Source organism: Elaeis guineensis, chromosome 2, assembly GCF_000442705.2.
Source record: "Elaeis guineensis isolate ETL-2024a chromosome 2, EG11, whole genome shotgun sequence".
NCBI lineage: Eukaryota > Viridiplantae > Streptophyta > Magnoliopsida > Arecales > Arecaceae > Elaeis > Elaeis guineensis.
In genome coordinates, this window is record NC_025994.2 from 81,024,751 (window position 1) to 81,049,074 (window position 24,324).

Here is a 24,324-nt window from a genome sequence, read left to right on the forward strand (position 1 = left end):
GAGAGCATCAGTATTACCTAAGACTTACCGCCATTCAATCTTTTTCTTGGCAAATACAAAGCAAAGCATGCCTTCTTATAATACAAATAATGTCAAACATGTTTATCCTATATGAGTCATCATTGTTGTCACATCAGTACATAATTTTTACACATCTTTGCCATTCCTTTTACATTCAGTATGCTTCTCATTTTGTTCAAGTGTCCGCGTAGTTGGCTGCAAAACATTTAGGGCCTGTTTAACTGGTTGGGCTTAAAATTTTATGAAATTTAAGGCTCAACCACCACCAGATTATAAGCTGGCTAGACTTATATTTTCGAGTACCAAGGGTCATCTTTTAAGTAGACTGGCCCAAATTATGTAGAAAGAAAAAAAATAACCCTAACAAGTTTTTTTTTTTTCCTCTATAAAATTCTAGCCAGCCCACTCGAATGGTAGCTCTAGATACTTGAAAACATAGGCCTAGCAAGTTTATAGTAAATACTATGAGATGTTGGGCTAAGAATATTATGGGATGTTGAGCCCAACCATCCAAACAGGCCCTCCATATGCTTAATGCCGATTGATATTGTAGGAATTGCAATCCTTTAATCTAGGACAAAATTGAAGGATTTGCATAATCTCTGACCATTGAAATCTTGTTGGCAAGGTTTAGAAGATGCCTCACTTCACGTAATTTGTAACTTTCTAATGAAGGATTTGTTTTTCATGGTTCATGTCCCTGATTTTTTTGAGCTCAAGCACTAGACTTTCTACCAATATTTGATAAACCTTATATACTCCTTCATCGAGCTATACTTTATTTTTTCGTTGTTTAGCTTGGATTCAAAACTTAAAATACTTTTTTTCTCTTACAACAACAAATTCTTGGCGGCTCCTTAAAATTTGTGAATATATGTTTTCGTATTATATAGCTTTGTCAATACACCTCCATTTGTCAATGCTGTCACTCTTTACAAGTCCCTACATTTTTAAGCCAGTGGAATTTTTAAAGGATGTTCATTAGTCGCAGGGTGACAAATAATGCCACAATTTCAGTTAAAATACCAGCAAATTTGCATCTTTCATTTCTTTAATTTATCTTATAATTATTACTATCATGCTTGAAGCAAAATTATTAGCTTAATGAAATAGTATAACCAATCTTTTCACATCTCCAATTGATACCTTTGTCAATGTTTTAAATTGCCAACTTGATATTGTTTCATTGAAAAACTTACCTTGTATTTTCACATGGGGTTAGTTATAGGTCACCTCTGATGTAAAAATTATTATTTACATCCTAACTGCACTTTCCATTTGTCCCTTCCCCTTTCATGTTTATGTTTATTCATGACAAACTACAATGCGCATCACATTTCCCTTGAATCAAAGTGATGCTTTCCCATTTTGGTATAGATGTAGAAAAGCAATGCTCTAAAAGTTCGTTTGGTTGAGGTATATCAGGTTACGAGATAATCTGACGATTCTTAAGAATCATTTATTATAAAAATTGATTGTAGAGAAAAATAATTTTTTTTATATTTAGTTGATTAAAAAATCACTCTAAAAAATAACACCACAAAAGATTACTATGTTTGTTTAGATGCATGAATGTTGCCAAATTTTTAATAGTACCCTTAAATAATAAAAAAAAAAAAATTTAGTACATTTGTTGTCCATTTATTGTTCACTTACATGGATGCTATCAATATTGGCTATGTCAAATATTAAAATATAGGGTTAATTATGCTTTGAGTCCCTTAAGTTATCCATCTTTTTTAAAAAGGTCCCTAAAGTTCAAAAATGTGTAGCTTGGTCCCTCTAATTTATGAACCACTTTAATACAGTCCTTCACTTGGATTTCGGCCACTTTCTCTCATCAAAAATATCGGTTAGCAAAAACCAGTGCTTATGTGGTAAAAATAAATGCTTATATGGCAAAACCTACATCAACGAAGATGATATGGCATTAATTGAGGTGACATGGCATAGATGACATGGCATATATAATAGATAAAAATTTTGTTTTAGTGATATGATATGGGTGATGATGTAGCATGTGCTGTAAAATTTGTTGTCTGAAATTGTCCACTTGTCCAGTGACACATCAGTATTAAATATGCCACTTCATCATTAAGGCTGGATCTAGGCTCAGGCCAGTCCAAGGCCCATTGAATCGGGCTAACTTCAGATCAGATTTTGGGCTAAGCTTAAAATAGTTCAGACTGAAGTCGAGCTTAAATACAGGGCCTATTTATCTTTCAGACTGAGCTCAAGTATATCTTTAGTCCGATCTGAATCCGAAGTCAACCCAACAGTAGCCCGAAATCCATCTCACCAAATGCACATGGACAACCAAATCCCATAGTGAATAACATGCCACGTTACCCCTTGTTTTCTTTTTCCTCCACGATTTGCCCTGTTTGTCCGATCAAGAGCCTCTTCATCTTTGAGAAGCTTCTCCAGTTCTCCTTGCGAGCCGTCTTCTCCTCCTCTGTGGCCTTCCGTGCGGTGGCAGCAGCCTCCAAGTAGGGGCTCTTTTGCTCCTCTCCCTCTCTGTGATGCAACCTCCTCCTCCTCCTCGCAATGCGGCATTCTCCCTGTTTCTCTTGACCGCCCCCAAGCCCCAGCAGTCCGGCCCCAGAGATCTCCGAGGGCATCCTCCTCCTCCGCGGCCTTCCACACGACGGTAGTGGCCTCCAACCAGAGGCTCTTCCGCTCCTCTCCCTCTCCACGATGCGACCTCCTCCTCCTCCTCGCGATGTGGTGTTCTCCCCATCTCTCCTGACCGCCCCCAAGCCCCAACCATCCCTAGAGATCCTCAAGGGCATCCTCCTCCTCCTTCACAACATTCTATGCGGCGACGGCCTCCAACCTCGAATGCCTTCCCTTCCCTCTCTTCAATCTCGAGCTCTTCCTCACGCTTTTGAATCACCTTCCACTTTTTCTTTCTCGTCATGCCACGGTAGTCATTGGGTTCTCCCGTCGGTTCTAACAGTGCTCCACCGGCAATCAAGAAGGATCACACGAGATTGGTGGAAGTTGTGTGAGAGAGAGAGAGAGAGATAAAGGAGAGAGAAACAGAGGGAGAGGGAGAGGGAGGGGTTCGGGCTGTGTCTTGGGCTTGGACCGGTCCGATTGAGTTTGGACCAGACTCGGGTTTGGGCTCAGATCGAGCTCAGGCCTTAAATCTCAAAATATTTTCCGGCCTATGTGAAATCCAAAAAAAATTTGGAGCCGAGCTAGGATAGGGGTGTGGCCGCCCGGACCGTTTTAAGCCCTAATCATCACCCATTTGGAGCATCATCATATATGGGTGCCACATCACACATATCCGACATCTATATGGATAATAATGTGACATATAGATGCTGACATGGCATATACCATGAATTTTTTTTATCTAAAAATATCCAATCACTGAGCATCACATAAGTACCATAAATTATGGTTTTAATTCTCTAAATTTTGCAAATATTTTTATATAATCCTTATACTTTAAAAAAAAATTCTAATTAGGTCATTTTATTTTCAAATATAATTTGATTTAAACTAATATGATTCAGATAGTTAAAACTAATATGAAAAGGTAATACACACACACACACACACACACACACATATATATATATATATATATATATATATATATATATATATATATATATATATATATATATATATATATATATAATATATATATTAAAAATTAAAAAAATAATCAATAATAGATTATTATATTGCTGATTCTACTTTATCTTCGATCATACCATTGACCTCATCCTCCTTTTCCTCCTACTTTCTACTAGAACATACATAAATATATATAAGAAAATATCTACATCATCATGACTCATATATAACACCCCATCATACATTTAGTAAACCTTTCATTCCATCCCCTAATCTTATTTTTTCTAAAACTAAAAAAAAGATAAATGAAAGCAAAAGATGATAAACAAACAAGAAAGAAAATAGTTTTTACTATTGATTCATTTACTTTCTTGACTTTCGTATTCTACTCCACTCAAAGTAAATACCTAAGATTGTGTTTGGTAGTTGACAATCTATCTAGATTGCTGGTAATTTAAAGTGGACCCATCAGATTACTGTATTTTGTATGCTTTTTTGATGGCAATCTAGATTACCTTGACAATCTAGATTACCTCTCAGAAGGTAATTTAGATTTCCTTGAAAAGAGGTAGCTATCCATATTACCATTTGTTTGGTAATGTTACAAAAAAAATTTTGAACAAAATTACCCTTCAAAAAAAAATCACACAAAATCCATCCCTCCACCTTCCTCCCCCGACAGCTCTCACCCTCCCCTTATTATATATAATAATATATTATATTATATTATAATATAATATACTATTATTATTATATTATTATATTTTATAGTAACTATATTATATTATAATAATATAGTATATGATAATATATTATAATATATATTATATAAATCTTATTATATATCATAATAAATTATATTATATTATTATATTATTATAATAATATATTAATATATTATATTACAATAATATTATATTACTATATATTATTATTGTAATATATTATAATAATATATATTATATTAATATCTTATATTAATATAATATAGTATATAATATAATATTATTATATATAATAATATAGTATATTATATTATATTAAAATAACTTATATTATCATATAATATTAAATTATATTAATATATTGTAATATATATTATATAAATATTATTCTATATAACAATATATTAATTATATTGTTATATTATTATATTATAATATATTATAATATATTAATATATGAATATTATAATAATATATTTTATTAATATAACATAATATATAATATAATATTATTATATATAATAATATAGTATAATATATTATATTATAATAGTTTATAACAATATCATTATAATATTATAATATACTATATAAAAATATATTATATTATATTAATCATATTAATATTATATTACTATATATTATTATATTATTATTATTATATATTATAATAATATATATTATATTATATTAATATCTTATATTAATATAATATAGTATATAGTATAATATTATTATATGTAATAATATAGTATATTATATTATATAAATATTATTTTATATAATAATATATTAATTATATTATTACAATATTGTATTATAATATATTGTAATATATTAATATATTAATATTATAATATTTTATAATAATATCTTTTATTAATATAGCATAATATATAATATAATATTATTATATATAATAATATAGTATAATATATTATATTATTAAATTATTAATATAATATAATAGTTTATTATAATATCATAATATAATATTATAATATACTATATTAAAATATATTATATTATACTATATTATATTATTATTATAAGGTTAGGGGTATTTTAGAAATTTGATTTCATATTATCGATAATCTGATTGTCATATCAAATATGTCAATCAAGATTTTTGATAATTTTATTGTAACATTATCTATATATATCAAACACTGTAATCAATATTACTGATAATTTAATAGTGATAATCTATCTTGAAGGTAATCTAGATTATCTTTCAAGATTGTCTGGTAATGCACCAAATGCAGCTTAAGATCTTTAGTTGCATAGTCTACAATTGCCAATTCATTCTTTTCAAAAAAAACTCAACAACAACAGTAAGCTTAGCAATGACAAAACTGAAAATGCCAGGTTTGCATACTTATCCATCATCACCGCTATAGCCACAACAGTAATCTTCAGATCCCCGAACCTGTCTGCATTAGGATTATCTATGGATCTGGATCTAGCCTCTCTGTTTTGAGTACCATCATCATCTCTAGCTTTTTAAATGCATCTAGTTACTCACCCCACATCAAAATCATCACCACCCTGCCATCCGGCTAGAAAGATTAAATTAAATTATGCTTGAAAATCAAAGGACTTAATTAAAGACTTTTTTAACGTATAAGAACCATATAAAAATATTTTTGAAACTTAAATGATCAAAACTATAATTTATCATATATGTGTGATAATGTGGCATTTGGATGATAGCTGATGTGTCACTCAGTGATTGGATATTTTTTGAATAAAAAAATTTCACAACATATGCCATATCATCACCAAGAAGCCATGTCACCACCCATACCACATTATCAAAATAAAACTTTCTCTCATTTTGCCACATCATCTACATCATGTCACATCAGTTGATATCACGTCATCTCCATTTGGGCAAGTTTTGCCATATAAGCATTTATTTTCAACACATAAGCACTGGAGATAGATTTTCAATGAGAAGTAGCTGAAATTTGGAGGAAGGACTACATTAATATAGTTCACAAATTAGAAGACTAAAATACAGATTTTGGAACTTCAAGGATCATTTGAAAAAGATAGATAACTTTAGAGATTAAAAGCATAATTAATCCTAAAATATATTTATGTAAGTTAATTAATATTTTTTAAAATAATTATACATATATTAAAAAGTGTATTTCTTGTTACAAATAAATTCTAGTGTGTTTTTGTATACAAATAAATATATTAATTATTAATAAATCTTATGTTAGATTTATTATAATTAATAAATATTTATTAATTATTTATTAATAAATGTATTATTGTTTATAAATGTCATCAATCAATATATTAATATATTTATAATATATTAATATAATTAATATTAATTATATAGTATAATCAATATAATATTAACATAATATAAGTGATCAATCGTTTTTTCATCAAGAAATAATATTTTTAAATTACTTTCAATCGGTAATCCAATTAACATGGGAAAACATGATATTTGTCTTACATTCTATTTTAAGAAAATAAATGTGAAATTCACTATTTACTTTATCATTTGCCTCGTCTATTTTTCATATCAAATATGATAATGTGATACAAGAATTATTTTTTCATGATAGATTGCCACCAACCAAACGGGCTTGGAGGTATTGCCAAAGGTTAGAAACAGATTCCCTGCAGAAGAGCCTCCACGCCGAATAGGCTGCTACATTTTATTGTTGCATCTTCTTACATTACTTCAGGCAAAATTTTATAGTTGGATTCCAATTTGCATGTCAAGATTAGAACAATAGAAGGGACAAGTGAGAGAAAATTGGTGGGAGAACGGAGGCCTTTGAAACATTGATGCCCATGAAACCCAATTTGAGTTCTAACGTGCTGATGGATGGTTAGGATTCGTCCATGTGAGTCCTAGAGTCGGACGGTCTACCTCGTCACAGATGGCCAAAATCTTCTTGGTGCCCCCTTTTTTCAATGGTCTGATTTTTCTTCTCTCTCTCTCTCTCTTTTGTTGTAGTGAATCCTTTGGATTTTGGTGTCAATAATGTGCTCGGTTACACGCTGCTTTCCTTGCTCTTGTATAAAAAGAGATGCAATAGAGATGATAGCCAGCTAGCTGTGTCGATAGGAATGGAGATGGGGAAAGCTGGTTTCGCGTGTGTTGCACTCCTTGTTCTCATCTCTTGTGCTGGAACAAGAGCTGCCGTGATCGGTCACCAGGCTTGCAACGGTCGCATGGGGAGGTGCCATGGAGTGGAGGAGGAGTGGGCTATGAGTTCGGAGATTGGGAGGAGGCTTCTCCAGACCACCACCTCCGGCTTCATAACTTATGGAGCTTTGATTCCGGACAGAGCGTCGCCTCAAGCCATGCAGCGTGGAAATGCCTACACTCGCGGATGCCAAGCCAACGTCTACTGCAGGTTCAAATGATGGAAGCCTTTTCCTCTCTGTTTGGTGCCAACGGGTTCCCCTGCGTTCTTCCTTGTTTCTCTGCTTTAATAATGAGTAGTAATTGAGACTGAAATCTCTCTCTCGCTCTCTCTCCCCCCTTGTATGTGAATGTTTAGTTGAATGGTCAAATTGGTTCTCTTTCCATTTGCAGCAATACATTACTATTGAATTATATGGATGAGTCATGCCACCTTGCAATCATCTCAATTGGAGGAATTTGCTTTAGACGATGACAGATTAATATTCAGACCGAGCAGGCACTATGTTCCAACCTAAAGCTATTGGACATCCTCATGATCAGTCTCATGTGATGAACAAATGTTCATGAAATACTGAGGCTGAGTATATTGTTTCTAATATTCAAAGCATAACAGACATTTTTCATAGCTTCCTGAACAAGTATTTGCTCAACCAAATATAAGATATTTTGAAAAGTACTATGCTTTCTATACCATTTTTCTATGGTCAACAAAGCATACTAAAAATTGTGGTGTAGAGAGGATTTCTTTAGTCCCACATCGGTTATGAGTCAAGAGGGAATATGATTTATATAGATTGAAAACTTCTCTTCCAATGTGAGGCACTTTTTAAAGGACAAAACCGTGAGGCTCTAAATGATCAAGGCCCATTGAAGCCTAAAGGTCCACTGAAGCCGAAAGATGATCATGAGTCAAAGCGAATAATACCTCACGTATGCGGAGGCAACAGGCATAAGCCAACCATCTGAGCCCATTCGACCCCATGACCCATGACCACAGTATATACAAACAACTATTTTCTCAAGCATCATACAATTAGATATTAGCTTTCTAGAAAATATATTAAATTCTTCTTACGAACCAAATTTGTGTTGAAGTCAACCAATCATATATAAAATACAATCTCTTCATCTTATTTTTGATGGAAAAAAAACTTTTTTTTTTTTTTGAAGCCAGTTATTTACTATCTTAAGTTATTTTTAATTATTAAATATTTACATTAATATTTAAGATAGTAATTATTTTTAAATTTATTATTTGCTGCAACAATGTTATGTCGGTGTTAAAAGACATCTGGGTCCATTTACTTGTGCGTGAGTTTTATCTCAACCGCAATAATCCGAGACTTTGGTCCATCTCTGTCCGGGAGAAACGATAGAGAGAGAGAGACCCACTGAATTTTTATGAGTGGGAGCGGCGTACCAATAAAGGATCGTTGCTTCATTCACGGGAAGTGAAATGGTTACAAATTTATTGTCCAGCAAGATTTGGCTGAGATATCCAAAGAGCGAAGTTATGCCAGGACTAGCACTTTAAGGTGCTTTAAAAGTTGAAACGAGTACAACTTAACTGCTTGCTTCTCTGGGCAAAGGCAACAGCATCACATGCAAAAGAGAACGCATCACATGTTCAACTCCCCATTTATGAAGTCCTTATCACGCCAGGGTTCGAACAACAGGCGGCCAATGTCTCTAATCATTGCCTGTTACACCATTTGTATATGCGAAGCTAAGCCATAGCTCTTGCACCATCATCAATGTCTGCCCATATAATCCTATCATAAAGCCATGTGAATAATTTGTTCTCTGCAAGTGCAAGTCCACGTATCTTACAACTAGATCAGGCCAGAAAAAACCTTGCCAAGGCATTAGTATCAAAGCACCAGTGGCAAACCTCAGGAAGCCTAGAGTGAAAGCCTAACATCATATACTGACGCCCTTGACTCATAGGTGCCCGAGGAGGTTAAACGTTCGCAATCGTAGAAAGCATCATAGGTAATTAGGAAATACCGTAGGTAGCAATAAGATCAAAATATCATCAAAATTAGCATACGTAGAATTTTACTGTCTACTTTGAATGTTTCTAACATCAAGTAACCAACGCAAGTAGAATCACAATCAATCGGAGGTTGGATAAAAAAATTATTACCAGAAAATTGAAGGTATATTAATGTAGTCAATCAACAGCCCAAATCTACTATCTTTCTGGTATGGACAGTGACAAGTCCACCATCGCTACAGATTGGATGGTAGAAACTCCCATTGTTAGTTGGTTTTCAAGTCGATCTAGAAGTTTTTAGATAATAGTTACTACACCATCCACCCAACCTTCAAACCATTTCACATTAATGACATTTTTTTGGCACTTGTTGCCATTTTTATTAGCAAAGAAATGTTATTTTTGTATACGGAATTCACTGATGTTCAGCTTTTACTGGATGTAAGGAGCCATGGTGCTGTCTTCACATCAAAGACTGAAAACAAAAAAGACTGCTATTTTTTTTCTGGGCATTGTAAACAACCAGTGTTGTAGCATAAGACCAATCAGCACAACATCAGCAAGATATAGAAATCATCACAAGAAAGCTACAGATGCAGATCAGAAAGTCCTAAAACCCTTGCCTTAACTGATAATTTATTACACGCCTCTGTTTCACAGAAGTGTTCCGGTTTTTACGGATACGTCTCTGAAAGGAAAGCACCAGCAATTGGCTGGAAAAAGAATTATGACGCTCCATTTGGGAATATATCAAATGGATGTGTCAGTCAAACAATTTACCACCAGAATGGATGGGGGAGTTCCAAATAACAAGAATTGGCAATCTATGTTTTACTGCCCTATAAAGGAGATCTCACATATAATGAGTGCTATCATCTCTCCACGGAATATTGAAGAGACATTGAGATGACCAGAGTAATGGATTGTCCGTGTCGATTCATGGAGTTTCTCAGCCTGAATGATAGGCTCCCTGATTTACACATCGCTGCAAAAGATGGATAATGGAATTTGCCGAACCTCTTGCAGCATTGCAACTCAAATGGGAGCATATAGGAATCAAACCTCTTCACTTTTAAAACATAGCCGCTCTGGAAAAAATGCCCACAAGATGTATATTTAGGAGAAGATACACATAAAATAAGTAAAATGAAACAAAACTAGAATCAATTTATTAAGAAATATATTAAGGAATAGGCAACTTCAGATTTATTACTGCAATTTGTTTGCATGGTCTTCCAAGAATTTAGAATAGATGGGCTTTTCAGAATCTACTATAGTGAAACTTGGCCGACCATTTAACTGGTGACTTGCTGACACTTGCTGCATGGCTTCAAACAAATAGCATGCCAAAAAAAGGCATCTATGGCAGATTTTAAAAGCAGTAACTTGCCTGGCTGCCTTGATTAATGCTCTAATAAAAGTTTAAAATACATTCAAAAATTTGTGGTTGTTTATAAATAAACTTTTATTACACAACAGCACATTATTATCTAGCTTCTTCATCGCAAAACCGGTTGAGCAGATTGGCTTTAGCTTGTCACATAATTTTTTTTCCTCAGGATTAATGAAATGGAAATCTTATTCTAAATTGCAAAATTAGGTAAACCAAATAATCATCCATTCTGAAAACGATGTCTTTTCAACCACATAATAATTATGATAACAAATAATAATTGACCGACTTTGGAAAGTTTAACTCTAACAATTAAGTGCAAATTGGTTTCAGGAAGTTATGTCTACATATGTCCCTGGAATAATCCATTCATAGCAAGCTACCAACAGAATATTAAAGAAAAAGTCAACCACCCACCAGTTTCTGACTTGCATTAGCAGGTCAAAAAGTCACAATAAATAACGTAAAAGGAAAATGAAAAAAAGGAGCAAAAAAAAAAAATCCTCAGAGTTCTTTTAAAGGAAATGACAGGACAATCATTGTGGGTTTACTATTGATCAATGTTTAATGTTTGTTCCCTACACATATCAACCGCATATTCATATATGTCTAACATATCACAAGAAGTATTACAGGAACACATAAACTTTGATCTACTCAATCCGTGAGGAAAATTAACTCTCCTGTTTCCTATGTCATATTCTACTCATAGCTACGAATGCCGATGAAATAGTTTCATCTGAGATGCTACCATGATGCTTCATCATAGCAAAGAGTTTATTGATCATCATGGCCATATAGTTTTCCTTAACGATATTAAACAAATTACATGGTGAATTTCTCTCCATTTAACATGAAACTTCAAATACGAGAATACATTAGGATTGATCATCATGCCCAAGTAAATCAAAAGCATGACATGCTGATATATATTAGGGTGACATATCTTCGTTGAACCAAGTATGAAAAATTGTGATGTTGAGAAATCAAAAAGATGCTTAGCAAATCTTATGAGAACTACAGCAACTTCATGGGAACAGTAATTTCTGAAAAAGCTCAAGGATCTTGCTCATTAATGACAGTGGCATCAGCTGGGTTCCCATTCTATGAATGACTTAGAAAACATGACCAAAGAACTCAATCCTGTCAATTTGGGTCAACATATTATGGTGGTTTCACCCATGCTCTTCAGAGCCCTGAAAACCGAAAGTGCCCCCACACTGTCAAAGTTTTTCTCTGGCCTTTGAATTCAAATATCTGAAGCATCCCAATCAATTCTCCACAGATCTTTTTTAGTAAATGCTGTCATTTCTAACATTCTCCTTAGTTTTGCTAGATATCTTCATTTAAGATATGCTATATTTTGCATGCTCGATACATGTAAATATGCCATTTCTAGTAAAAAGATGAGTCATACAACATAGCTAGTTTTGTTGTTGTTTTAAAATTCTTTTCCTTTTCCCACTCGCTACAACCAGAGAAACCCCAAAAGGTGTATTTCCTCTATGCAATCTCACTACATCGGAATTGATGCTTTTGAGTTAGAATAGACTCATAATGCCAATAATATTCACTTGTAGGGAACAAGAAGATAAACCTCAACAGCAAAAGAAAACCAGGTTTTCTAAATAGAACAGGCAGGTTTTCTAAATAGAGAACAGGAAGCTGATACATACTAAGTATAAGAACCAAAAGAATATAAAGATAAATGAAATGACAAACTGATAACACAAAAAGTAACCTATAGTAAGTAAAGCAAGAAGAGTTTCCCTACTCAGATATTCATATGTTACTATCATTGTGGTACCCCATGCTGACATGCTGAAAAACCTTGGACCTAATCCTCTATAGAAGCCTTTCCATCCATCTTCAACAATCAATCTTTTGATAACTTGTCTCACAGTTTGTCTCTGTTTACTATCCATGACCTACATGAAAATTAAATAAAGAAATGAATGAATGAATAAAACAGTAGATGATTGAAACTTGGCGGAATAAGAAAATTCATCCCGAAAATAATGACAAACAGCCTTTCTTTTTCCTTCTTGTAAACAGCAAAGTCAAAATGAAAATTTAAGAATTCAAATAAAAAGATAAAAATGTGCAAAATACAATATGAACATTCAAAAAACAAAGACCGCATGCCTCCTAGCACTGGACCCAATCTAAGAATCTACAGTTCATAGTACTTATATTGGGATCAGAATCTTTAATGATCAATTACACATACAAAAAAGCTAACATGCAGATATTGTACAAACATTGATAAAATTACTCCTTCACAGACCAAAAAGCCTACCATTGTAGCAACTACTCAAATGAATCCCCTCAAAGTACATGTCCGCATGAAAGCCTTGAAACTTGGAAGTTATGAAAAATGACTAGTTCTAATGCTCATGCCAACTGCATAAAGTCTCCAAGAGTAAAAGATAATAGTATTTTCTCATTCCATCTGCACATCCAAGCATCTATAGTACAATACAGTGTCTAGAGACCTAGACAAGCCAACCGGCTTGACCCGCTTAACCAGCCACCTGACCAAAAGCCCAGAAATATTAGAGGTTAGGCTGACCAAAAGCCCAGAAATATAGAACAACTATTATAGGTTAGGCTGACCAAAAGCCCAGAAATATAAAAAACCATTTGGCTCATTAAACCAGATGGTTTAACCCCTAGAACAGGCCAGGTCAAACCACCATCAACTGTTCCAGGTCAGATGGAATCGTGCCCCAAAAGAAGCAGAAAAATGAGTCCACAATTGCTCCTCCTCCCTTTCCCCTTCTCTTCTTATTCTACAGAGGTGTTGCGGCTACATTTGGCCACCTACCGGAAAGGGGCCTGGGATGCAGAACTGGAGGTGAACTGAGTAGATCCATTGGAATCAGACACAACATGACAAATTTCAGTGGCAGTGTTCTCAATGCAACTAGATCGAGAGGGAGCAGAGGTAGAGCAACCAGATAGGACCAGATTGAGTGGGCAGCATGACACAGAGTAATAAAATCTAGTGCGATCGAAGGCAGCAAGGCATGATCAAGAAGGGAGGAGAGAGAGAGAGAGAGATGGGAAGAGGATGGCTTGGTTGGGATCTAGAGGATATGGGAAGGAAGAGATGCAATTGGGAGTAGGCCAGAGGAGAATAAGTTTCATGCAAGAGCCTGTCAAACCGGGAACTCCTGATCCGGATGTTGCAGCAGGTCATTCCGGTTCAATGGGTCCCAAACACTGTATGATATGACAAGTTAGTTTCAACTTCATCAATATTTATAATTTAACTACTCCATTTGCTAGCATGCATGTACATACATGTTTTGCATGTCCTATCTTAGCAATGTTATCAGGATCAAGATCGTAACATAAACTATGGAGCAGACTGGATTAGATTGGATCATAGTTCTTTCCAACTTCTTTTAAATGTTGAAGGACAAAAGGTAAAATTATGAAAGTAAGGACATGAATATACTTCAATTTTAAAGGAATTAAAGGTAAGAAATCATCATATAAGTTCATAAGAAGTAAAATCTTGAATGCCTTGAGCCCATGTGTATGATGTCCAAAAAAACAAACACCTCAGGTTATTCCATATGACCAGAAGCAACCATTTAAGTCCATATTATATCTTAATTTGATCCCAAAAAATATAGATATAGGATTGTAGAATGAATACGCACACAAACACACACACATATACATGTATGTATGTATGTACATAAATAAATAGATAAATACACACACACACACACACACACACACACACACACACACACATATATATATACATATATACATAGATATGTACATATGTACATATCTAGATATGTACATATATACATATGTACATATATACATATGTGTGTGTGTGTGTGTGTGTGTGTAGATACATACATATATACATATATACATCTACATATACATATACATCTACATATATATACATATATGTATAGATACATATATATGTACATCTATACACATATATATATACATATATACATCTACATATACATATACATATACATATATACACATACATACATATACATATACATATACATATATGTACACATATGTATCTACATATACATATACATCTACATATATGCACATATACGTATAGATACATATATATGTACATATGTACATATATGTATAGATCCATATATATGTATATGTATAGATGTACATATATATACATACATATATACATACATATATATATGGATATAGATACATACATACATATATATAGATACATACATACATATATATATATATATATAGATACACACACACACAAAGCCAGAGGAGTATAAGGTCGATTGGATTCGGACTCAGATTCGATCAGATCAAAACTCTATAATAAAGGTTCTATATCAATGATCCAATCCATTGAATGTGATCAACTATCTCAAAACTACTTACACAAAAATCATATGATTTGGAGACCCCTAGCCTATGCATCAAGTAGTCAAAAATCGGACGACCTAAATAAAATTAAATTAGATGTATTATTTAATCACTTGATGCATAGATTAGGAGTCTTTAAATCATATGATTTTTAGTGTGAATGCAGTTTTGAGATAGTAGATCACATCCAACGACTTGGATCATTGATGTAAGATTTTCATTATCCAGTTTTGATCTGACTGGATCTAAATCTAAATCTGATCAACCTTATCCAAGGCTGCCCCTATATGTGTGTGTGTGTATGAACATATATATGTACACATATATATATACATATGTATGTATGTATGTATGTACATGTGTACATATATATATATGTGTGTGTGTGTGTGTGTCTAACAACATGTCACCATCTTCGGCATCATCTTTATCAGATTCAAGATGCAAAATTACCCCCTTTTCCTTTTACTTCTTGAGGAATAATCGATGAAATCTTCCTCATCTACTTGTTGAACCTTATACAACATATAACGTGTTTTCTTGCCTTTATCAATATATTTAAGCCTAATCATGAATATATTTGCTCCAGATGCATCAACTCAATCCTCTTTCAAGTAAAAGGCCATCAAAAAAAGTAAGACAATTTTAAAAAACAGATGCAAAGATATGAGAACGTGTGACCATGTAAGACATTTATCTACAAATCTTACTTTCGAAAATTGAAAAGGAATGCACCTATAGAGTTCCAAGAAGTCTTTTTTTCTTTACTTTCAAAACTCAAAGACTTAAAATAGCTAGGTGGATTTTTAAATATGTCCCAGGAACCTATGAATGATGAATTGGCCATTTAAAATTTTAAATGAATTAACTAATCAAAAGGCAGAATTCTAATTGCTTTAACATGTAAATGAAATGATGCAGATATGGATCTTATAATACGGATGACTGTATGATTTGTCATCTGGATCTTATGATCCAGATTCTTGTCTAGGCTGCAAACTGATCCCAATTTGGAGATCTAATCCAAAGACCATCAGGTCAATTTTGGTCGAAATGAACAATTTTAATATGGTATCTAAGTCCCCTAAAACAATATCTTCTATGAAAGTTTTTCCCATGCTGGATCCATTTAACCGTGCAACCCCCATGTCTGCTGCTAACACATTATAGATTTGTACTTGTAGCTAAGGTTACAGACTGACAAAAAGCTATGATGTATTTAGTCACTAAGTAGGTTCTCATACATATTGATAGGCTCCTATCATGCCTAATTTTCCTTTCTTTTCTCTTCTTTCTTCGAAATGATGACAAAGCTCATATATTAAGAATGCAAGTGCAAATAGACATGTATAGATCAGAATGAACTTAGACTTGCTCAAACAGACCATGCAAGAAACATCAGAACTGCATGCAGAAATTAGAAAACGAGCAAAACCAATGATAAACTGACATTAAGCACACACCTGCAATCGAGTCTTGATCGTGTCCAAAGGGGTTGTGATGCTAGCTGCCACCACACCAGCAACAATTCCACCTGTAGCTTGAACACACATTATGTTCCACTGGCTAGGAACAGTTTCCGTTTCATTGCCATGGCCTAGAAGCCTGCTCAAGACAATAAAGAGAATTATGGTAAGGAACTTTCCAATGTTTCAGGCTCTTATAATATAATAAATTATAATACAATGATGAGAAGAAGAAGGGAACAGTTTGAACATATCAAGTTGATTCTAGACCAGATGTTTGTTTGTTTGCATGCCTTACAGCTTTGCAAGGTTTTCAAAGTCAGAGAACCTATTGTTTAGAAGTTGGTTATCCACCTCTTTTGATGCATCAAAAAGTTTTTTTTTCTTTGTAGTTCATATCTTTGTTAATTATAAAGTTTACACCAGAGAGATTACAGGGCTACAGTCTACAGATGTCAAAAAATGTCATCAAATATGTAACAGGCATGCGGTACAGGATTAAGGTATAACTCAAACAGCAAGTATTTAAGATGGGAAAGATCTAAAATTATGTAATGAGAAATTTACTTTAATAGATAAAGATGGCAAAGAATGATTCATAAAGCTCGCATATATGTCCCAGAAAAGCTTTTCTTCAAGGTAGGAGGCAAAGCTTGTTCATTAGTCATAAAAGGAGTCATATTTGATTTGTCAAGGAAGAGTAATATCTCATTTGTTCATCTTCCAAGAAATGTCAGCAACTTGGATCCATATGTTTTTATTCCCTGACACCATCCGAAAAAAATAAAACTCCATGACCATTTGTCAGGATTAAACATTAAAAACTTAAGGACATATATTTTACTTTAGATGTTTTCCACATGAGAAAAAAAAAAAACCAAAACTGAGAAAACTGAGAAGATTCGACTGGTTAAGTGCACATAACACTTTATCCCACAATATTAAGATTGTATGACTCCCAAGAAACCAGGCCCAAAATGATGTACAAGGCATGTATGAAGGTTAAATTACAAGAATAAAATAATGCATAAAAAGAACACCCAACTCTAGTACAGAGCCTCCACATGATTAAGGCACTTGCATCTAACATATCTAGACACTAAAAATCTATAAACTACATTAAAGGGCAATCCAGAGGCACTCTCCGCAGGACGCATGCGCACATTGCTTTTTTGCCATATGGCTATCTATATTACTACATTGAAGGGAGTCCAACAGCCTCCTAACATGCCATGTGTCAAGCGCCACACGCCCGAGAATGCTTTTTTTAAGCAAAGCGAAGTAGGGCACTTGCCCTCTGCTGCACACCAATCCAGCACCCCTCACACACCACATACGCTCCCTCATCCGGACCATAGGTGGTTTTTTATTCCTTTTAGTGGGCCCATCCTCGGCAATTTCTCCAGCAGGAAGGAGAGTGCAGCAGAGGGGCGCAAGCCTGCCATTCTTTGTGATAGAAGGGATAAATTTCCTATATTACTTGATGCCCAAATATGTTACAAGATGCCTCCTTATATACATAAGAAGTAAACCAAGTCAGGCAAGTGCCAACCTATGCCTACTCATATACAACTTATATACAACCCATATACATCTCATCCAAATCTTACTAGAAAAAAAAGCTAGCTAGGTAAATCTTGACACCCATGTACAACTCACCCAAATCTTATTGAAGAGGAAAGCTAGCTATGTGTATCTTGACAACTAATACACAGCTGTCCAACATTCCTCCGCAAGCTGAGCATCCCAAATCACGAAGAAGAAAACGAACCCAAACTGTTTCAACAAGTGCCAAAACCATGGCATGATATTCGACCTCAGAACTAGATCTGAAAATGGTGGGTTGTTTCTTGACAGACCAAGAAATGAGATTGGACCCGAGAAAGAGGCAAAATCCAGCAGTGAAACATCAGGTATCAGGACACCCAGCCCAATCAGCATCTGAATAAGCAATAAGCGATGGATTTTGACACTGAGAGAAATGTAATCCATAGCCGAGTGTACCACAAATATGACGGAGGATCCACTTCATAGCCTAAAGATGTGGTTCATGTAGCACATGAAGAAACTGATCTACCAGATTCACAGCATAAGATAAGTCAGGTCGGATGAAGGTAAGGTACTGTAAGGCCCCAACAATTTGATGATATTCATACGGGTCTAAGAGAGGCTGTCCTTCATGAATGGATAGATGTGTACTATAAGAGAGTGGTGTGCTGACAGATTTGCAATCCTTCATACCATGGCGAAAAAGTAACTCCATAGCATACTTGCCTTATGAGAGATAGACTTGAGGAACTAGACTTAACCTCAATTCTCAAGTAGTGAAGTGACTCAAGGTCCTTCATAGCAAACTCAGATTAAAGAGTGGCAATGAGAGAATCCAAAAGAGGGCTAGAACTGCCTGTGACTATAATATCATCCACCTACAAAAGTAGTATTAAGGTGCCATGAGTACTAGAATGAACAAACAGAGACGCATCTACAGCACTAGAACGAAAGTCAAGCTCAGCAAGAAATGAGGTAAACCTCTGAAACTAGGCACGAGGAGCCTGTTTGAGACCATATAAGGCTTTCTTGAGTCTACAAAGGTAATACGGATTAGCAGCGTCAACAAATCTCGGAGGCTATCTCATATAGACCTCCTCCTGAAGAATGCCATGAAGGAAGGTATTCTTCATATCAAGTTGCCGAAGGGGCCAACCTTGCGATAATGCCACAGAGAGTACTGTACGAACAGTAGTGGCCTTAACAACAGGAGAGAAGATTTTCTCAAAGTCAATACCTTGTTGCTGCTTATATCCCTATGCCACAAGGCAAGCTTTAAGGCGCTCAAGTGAACCATGAGCATGAGTTTTGACTTTATAGACCCATTTGCATCTAATAACGTTAGCATGGGATGGAGGAACAAGATTCCAGGTACAGTTTAATATCAAAGCATCATATTCTTCCTACATAGCCACGACCCAACCAAGGTGCTGAGAAGCCTCCTTGAACGTCGATGGTTCCTACGGAAAATCAGAACTAGAAGATACAAGCAATGCAGAGGGGTCAGCCTAAGAACAGGATTGATGTCTAAGAATTATATGGTGCGAGCATTGCAGAATAGGATGAGATTGTCTCGAAGGTTTAGGGTCAGCAACAACATTGGATTGGGTAGAATTTACCTAGGGGGATGTGGGAACCGAGTAGATTCAGGAGGAGTTCGTACCCGAGTGCATTGATACACAATCCGAACCGATGGCCGATCCACGCGACTACCAACAGGAACCTTTGCAGAACTATTAGTATCCATAGTAGGAGCAAGAGAATAAGTAGCAACAACACTAAGTGAATCTAGGGCTAGATCAGATGCAGATGCAGATACAGTGATGTTGTCATTGATATCAAACTGTGACATGTGAAATATCAGCTCAGAAATAGAGTTGGCAGTAGAGGGATCTAAATCATGTTGTGGATGTGAGACAAACAAATTCAATTTATTTAAGTCACCAGCAGTAGGTATGTCATGTGATTGCTTTAAAAAGGACCGTAAACAAGTGTAGGAAAATACAGACTCAACAAGCACAATATGACAAGAAATGAGAACTTTACCAGAGGAAGGATATAAAAAGCGAAATCCCTTATGATGCTTAGAAAGGCCAAGAAAAACACAAGGCAGAGACCATGGATGGAGCTTATGCGATGCAATATCCTGAATGCTCGAATAACAAAGACACCAAAAACTTTAATAACATTCACATCAAGAGGAGAATATCCATGTAATTTTTGATAAGCAGTGGAGCCATTCAAAACAGTCAATGATGAAGTGCGATTTAAAAGAAATACAGCATAGTGTAGGGCTTCTGTCCAAAACCGTACTGGCACGGCAGATTGAAATAAAAGAGTGCGAATAGCATTTGCTATATCTATTTTTGCACTCGGCAATGCCATTTTGCTAAGGTGTATAGGGACACGATAATCGATGAAAAATACCATTGGCACTCAGAAAATCAATAAAAGCCTCATTAACAAACTCTTTTCCCCCATCAGAATGAAAGTAACAAATATTTGCTTTGTAAATATTTTTTAACATGGCATGAAATTCCACAAATTTATCATAAACTTCATGTTTAAATCTAAGAGTATATATCCAGACATATCGAGAAAAATCATCAACAAATAACACATAATACTAATATCTAGAGAGAGAGAACAGGTGATTGCCAAATATCATAGTGAATTTGTTCAAATGGATAAGAAGATTTTGATCAAGAAATACTAAATGATAATTTGACATGCTTTCCAAGATGACAAGCATTACAATTATTGAATTGAACAGACTTAACAGATGCATGCAAAACATTATTAATATCTTTCAAGAAACGAAGCAAAACATCACTACTGGGATGACCTAATCTCCTATACCAAAGTTCGGGACTCAACTGGACAGCTGCTAATGCTGTCTTATTCCTAATACCGATAGTGGAAACTTGAGAAGCAATAGGGTAAAGTGACGAGCCAGGACTATTGCACCGAACAAGCTCCTTCCTTGTTCTCAGATCCTTCATAGAAAAATCAGATGAATCAAATACCATAGAACGGTTATTATCATAACAAAATTGTCGAACAAATAACAATTTTTTCTTAATAGAAGGAACGACTAAAATATTATGCAAAGGAAAGTTAGTATGAGGTGTATGCAGCCTGGATTCACCAACAACATAAATAGCAATTTGTTCTCCGTTTCCTACTAGAATACGATCACTACCATGATGAGGTTGAGAGTGCGAAAGTATTCCTGAAGTGGCAATCATGTAGTTCCTCACCCCCATGTCAGGGTACCACACCTCCTAGTCAGACTCATCCTGTGAAATACTCATGACCACAAAGGACTGTGGTATATCATAGGAAATATAATTATGATTAAAGCGATGTCTACACTGAAGTGCTGTGTGATTAAATTTTACCACATATTTGGCACGTGGGACCAAATTGCTTCTGAAAGAGGGAAGGGTTAGGAGGAGGTCTGGGAGGTGGTGTGGCTCGATGGTGTGGATGTTGCTACTGGTAGTAATTGGGCTGAACACCATATTGATAGTTAGTCATCTGTCATGGTCCTTGATGTCGTCCTCCATGATTACCTCTGCCTCCACGAGATCGATCTCTGCAGCCACCCTAATTATCTAGCTGACAACCACCACGTGCAGCCACAAAGGCAGTAGAATGGCCAGTGGGAGGAGCGGAACTGCGAAGAGCACTAAAGCGTTGATCCTACTGTTCCTCCTGAAGAAGAAGCAAGCGAATCTCCTCAAGATCAAGAAGATTACCACGCATAGTAACAGTGGTAATGAAATTCTTGTACTCCTCGGGAAGACCATGAAGAGTAGCCATCACAAGCTCACGATCTGTCCCATGACTACCAATGGAGCGAAGACTCTGACCAATATCCTTAATTTTTAGGATATAGTCAAAGACAGACATAGTGCCCTTCTTCAAAAGGCGAAGCTCACTCTCCAACTGAAACTCCATAGCGGTGGTCTTGTCACCAAAGTGCTTCTCAATGGCAAGCCAAATATCCTTAGCAGTGTTCTCAGTCTACAAAGAATGTGTTGAAGCATAATAGGGGACATGGTGGCAGTGAGCCATAGCTGAACAGTGCTGTCCTTCTCTTATCAGGTCTCAAATGCCGGATTAGGAAGATGATTTTTTGAATCATCTTCAATAAATGCAGGAGGTAGGAGGCTGATACCATTCACATGTCCTAACACCTTAAAGGTAGAAAGAACATTAGAAAAGACCTTCCAAAGTAAGTTGTTCTCAGTTAACTCGATGGTGACAAGACTCTCGATGTTGACGATCGAAAGAGCCATAGTAGTGGAACTAGAAGCCATGGCCGGGATGGAATGGCGCAGCCCAAGGCGAGTGCGGCGTGGTGGCACAGCAGGGATCTAGGGCATGAGCCCTAAAGCTCGATACCATGATAGAAGGGATAAATTTGCTATATTACTTAATGCCCAAATATGTTACAGGATGCCTCATTATATACACAAGAGGTAAACCAAGTTAGGCAAGTGCCAACCTATGTCTACTCATATACAACTTATACACACCCATGTACATCTCACCCAAATCTTACTACAAAGGAAAGCTAGCTAGGTGAATCTTAACACACATGTACAACTCACCCAAATCTTACTAAAGAGGAAAGCTAGCTAAGTGTATTTTGACAACTAATGCACAGCTATCTAACACTTTGTCCTAGCATACCTCTATCAGATTTGGTTCAACTATAAAGCTTCATGTAATATGGTGCTTAGCATGAGAATCAGCTAAGCCAATAGCTAAGTTGAACAGGGTAAATGCTTGGGCCTACAAAATGATGTGGGATGCTCTGTCTTGAAGTAATTAATATGGATACCAGGAAAGTCAGACTCGGGTTAAAATAATTGATAAGGTTGAAACTGTTGGGCTTGAGATTTATAACAAGAAAAATAATAACTTTAGATACATCGATGCTCTATGAATCTTAAAATCCATCATGTATAATATTAGATGCAATCTTTGTGAAACTATGCATTTATAGACCTAAACAGCAATGTAAAATCCATCTGCAGGGTCCACCGCAACCTACTAACTCAAGGAGCAGTTTTGTTCATTTGAATTTCATATGTTGCGACATGGTTGTTCCATATCTTGCAAGCAGTCTTGAGGGAAAGTTTCCATTTCGATGATGGGTTTTCCTAAAATTGATTTCCCCCAAAACATTAGGGTTATGAAAAGAAAATATTTCTTCACCATTCTTTGTATTTTTTTATTGTTTAATTACTATTATCATTTAAATTAGTCTAGATGGCTTAATTGCTCCAACTATTTGGTGAAATGCAGGAGGATACGTAGAAAGAGGATTTATCTGCTGAAGTAGAAGAGATTGCTAATAAAGTTGCTGCAAATGTGAGGACCGATAAGGTGGATTTGATGGATTGTGCTACAAAAGAAATTAAAGCTTTGCCTGGTATAATGATCCTCCACTTTCACCTCTCTATTTTCTGTTGTTATATGATGGCTATAAAGGATAATATGCTTTTCCCCTTCAATGATCAAAGTGGCTAGGATTGAAGTTCAGTATTTATATGAGGAAACACCTGCAAAAACATCCTCAGTTGCAGTAGATTAATATTTTTTAACTATTAAACCTCTTACATTATTTTTTTAGTATATATTTTATTAGAAAAAAAAAAGAAAAAAAGAAATTGCTGCTTTCATAATATCATCAATCCTAACGTTAATGACCTTTACAGACAACCATCTGAAGAGATTCCCACCCCCCCCCAAAAAAAACCTACATGGAGTGTAATGTAGCTTTAGACAAAAGCATATCATCGTCTTTTTTTCTGCTAAATTTTCCCTTTCTTTTTTTCCCCAGCTCAGGCAAAGAAGCCAGCAAGAATAAAACAACTGTAAGTTTTTTGCCCTATCCAATTATTATTTTTTCAGACTTTTTTCTACAAAATTTGTTTCCCAGCCAACTGCATAGTGCGGCTTCCTTGCTGGTATTA

The 24,324-nt window shown here is 35.1% G+C and overlaps 1 protein-coding gene across 1 annotated transcript in view; it reads right to left on the bottom strand.

Moving 5' to 3' along the window:
* Positions 1–10,114: 10,114 nt before the first annotated feature.
* Positions 10,115–24,324, bottom strand: part of LOC105057031 (uncharacterized) — a 28,363-nt gene continuing 14,153 nt past the window's right edge. The window contains exons 4-6 of the mRNA XM_010939468.2: positions 16,784–16,925; positions 12,688–12,841; positions 10,115–10,608 (exon numbers count right to left, since the gene is read on the bottom strand). Coding sequence (XP_010937770.1) covers positions 10,577–10,608; positions 12,688–12,841; positions 16,784–16,925 — 328 coding nt within the window. The 3' untranslated portion in view covers positions 10,115–10,576. The remainder of the gene's footprint in view (positions 10,609–12,687; positions 12,842–16,783; positions 16,926–24,324) is intronic.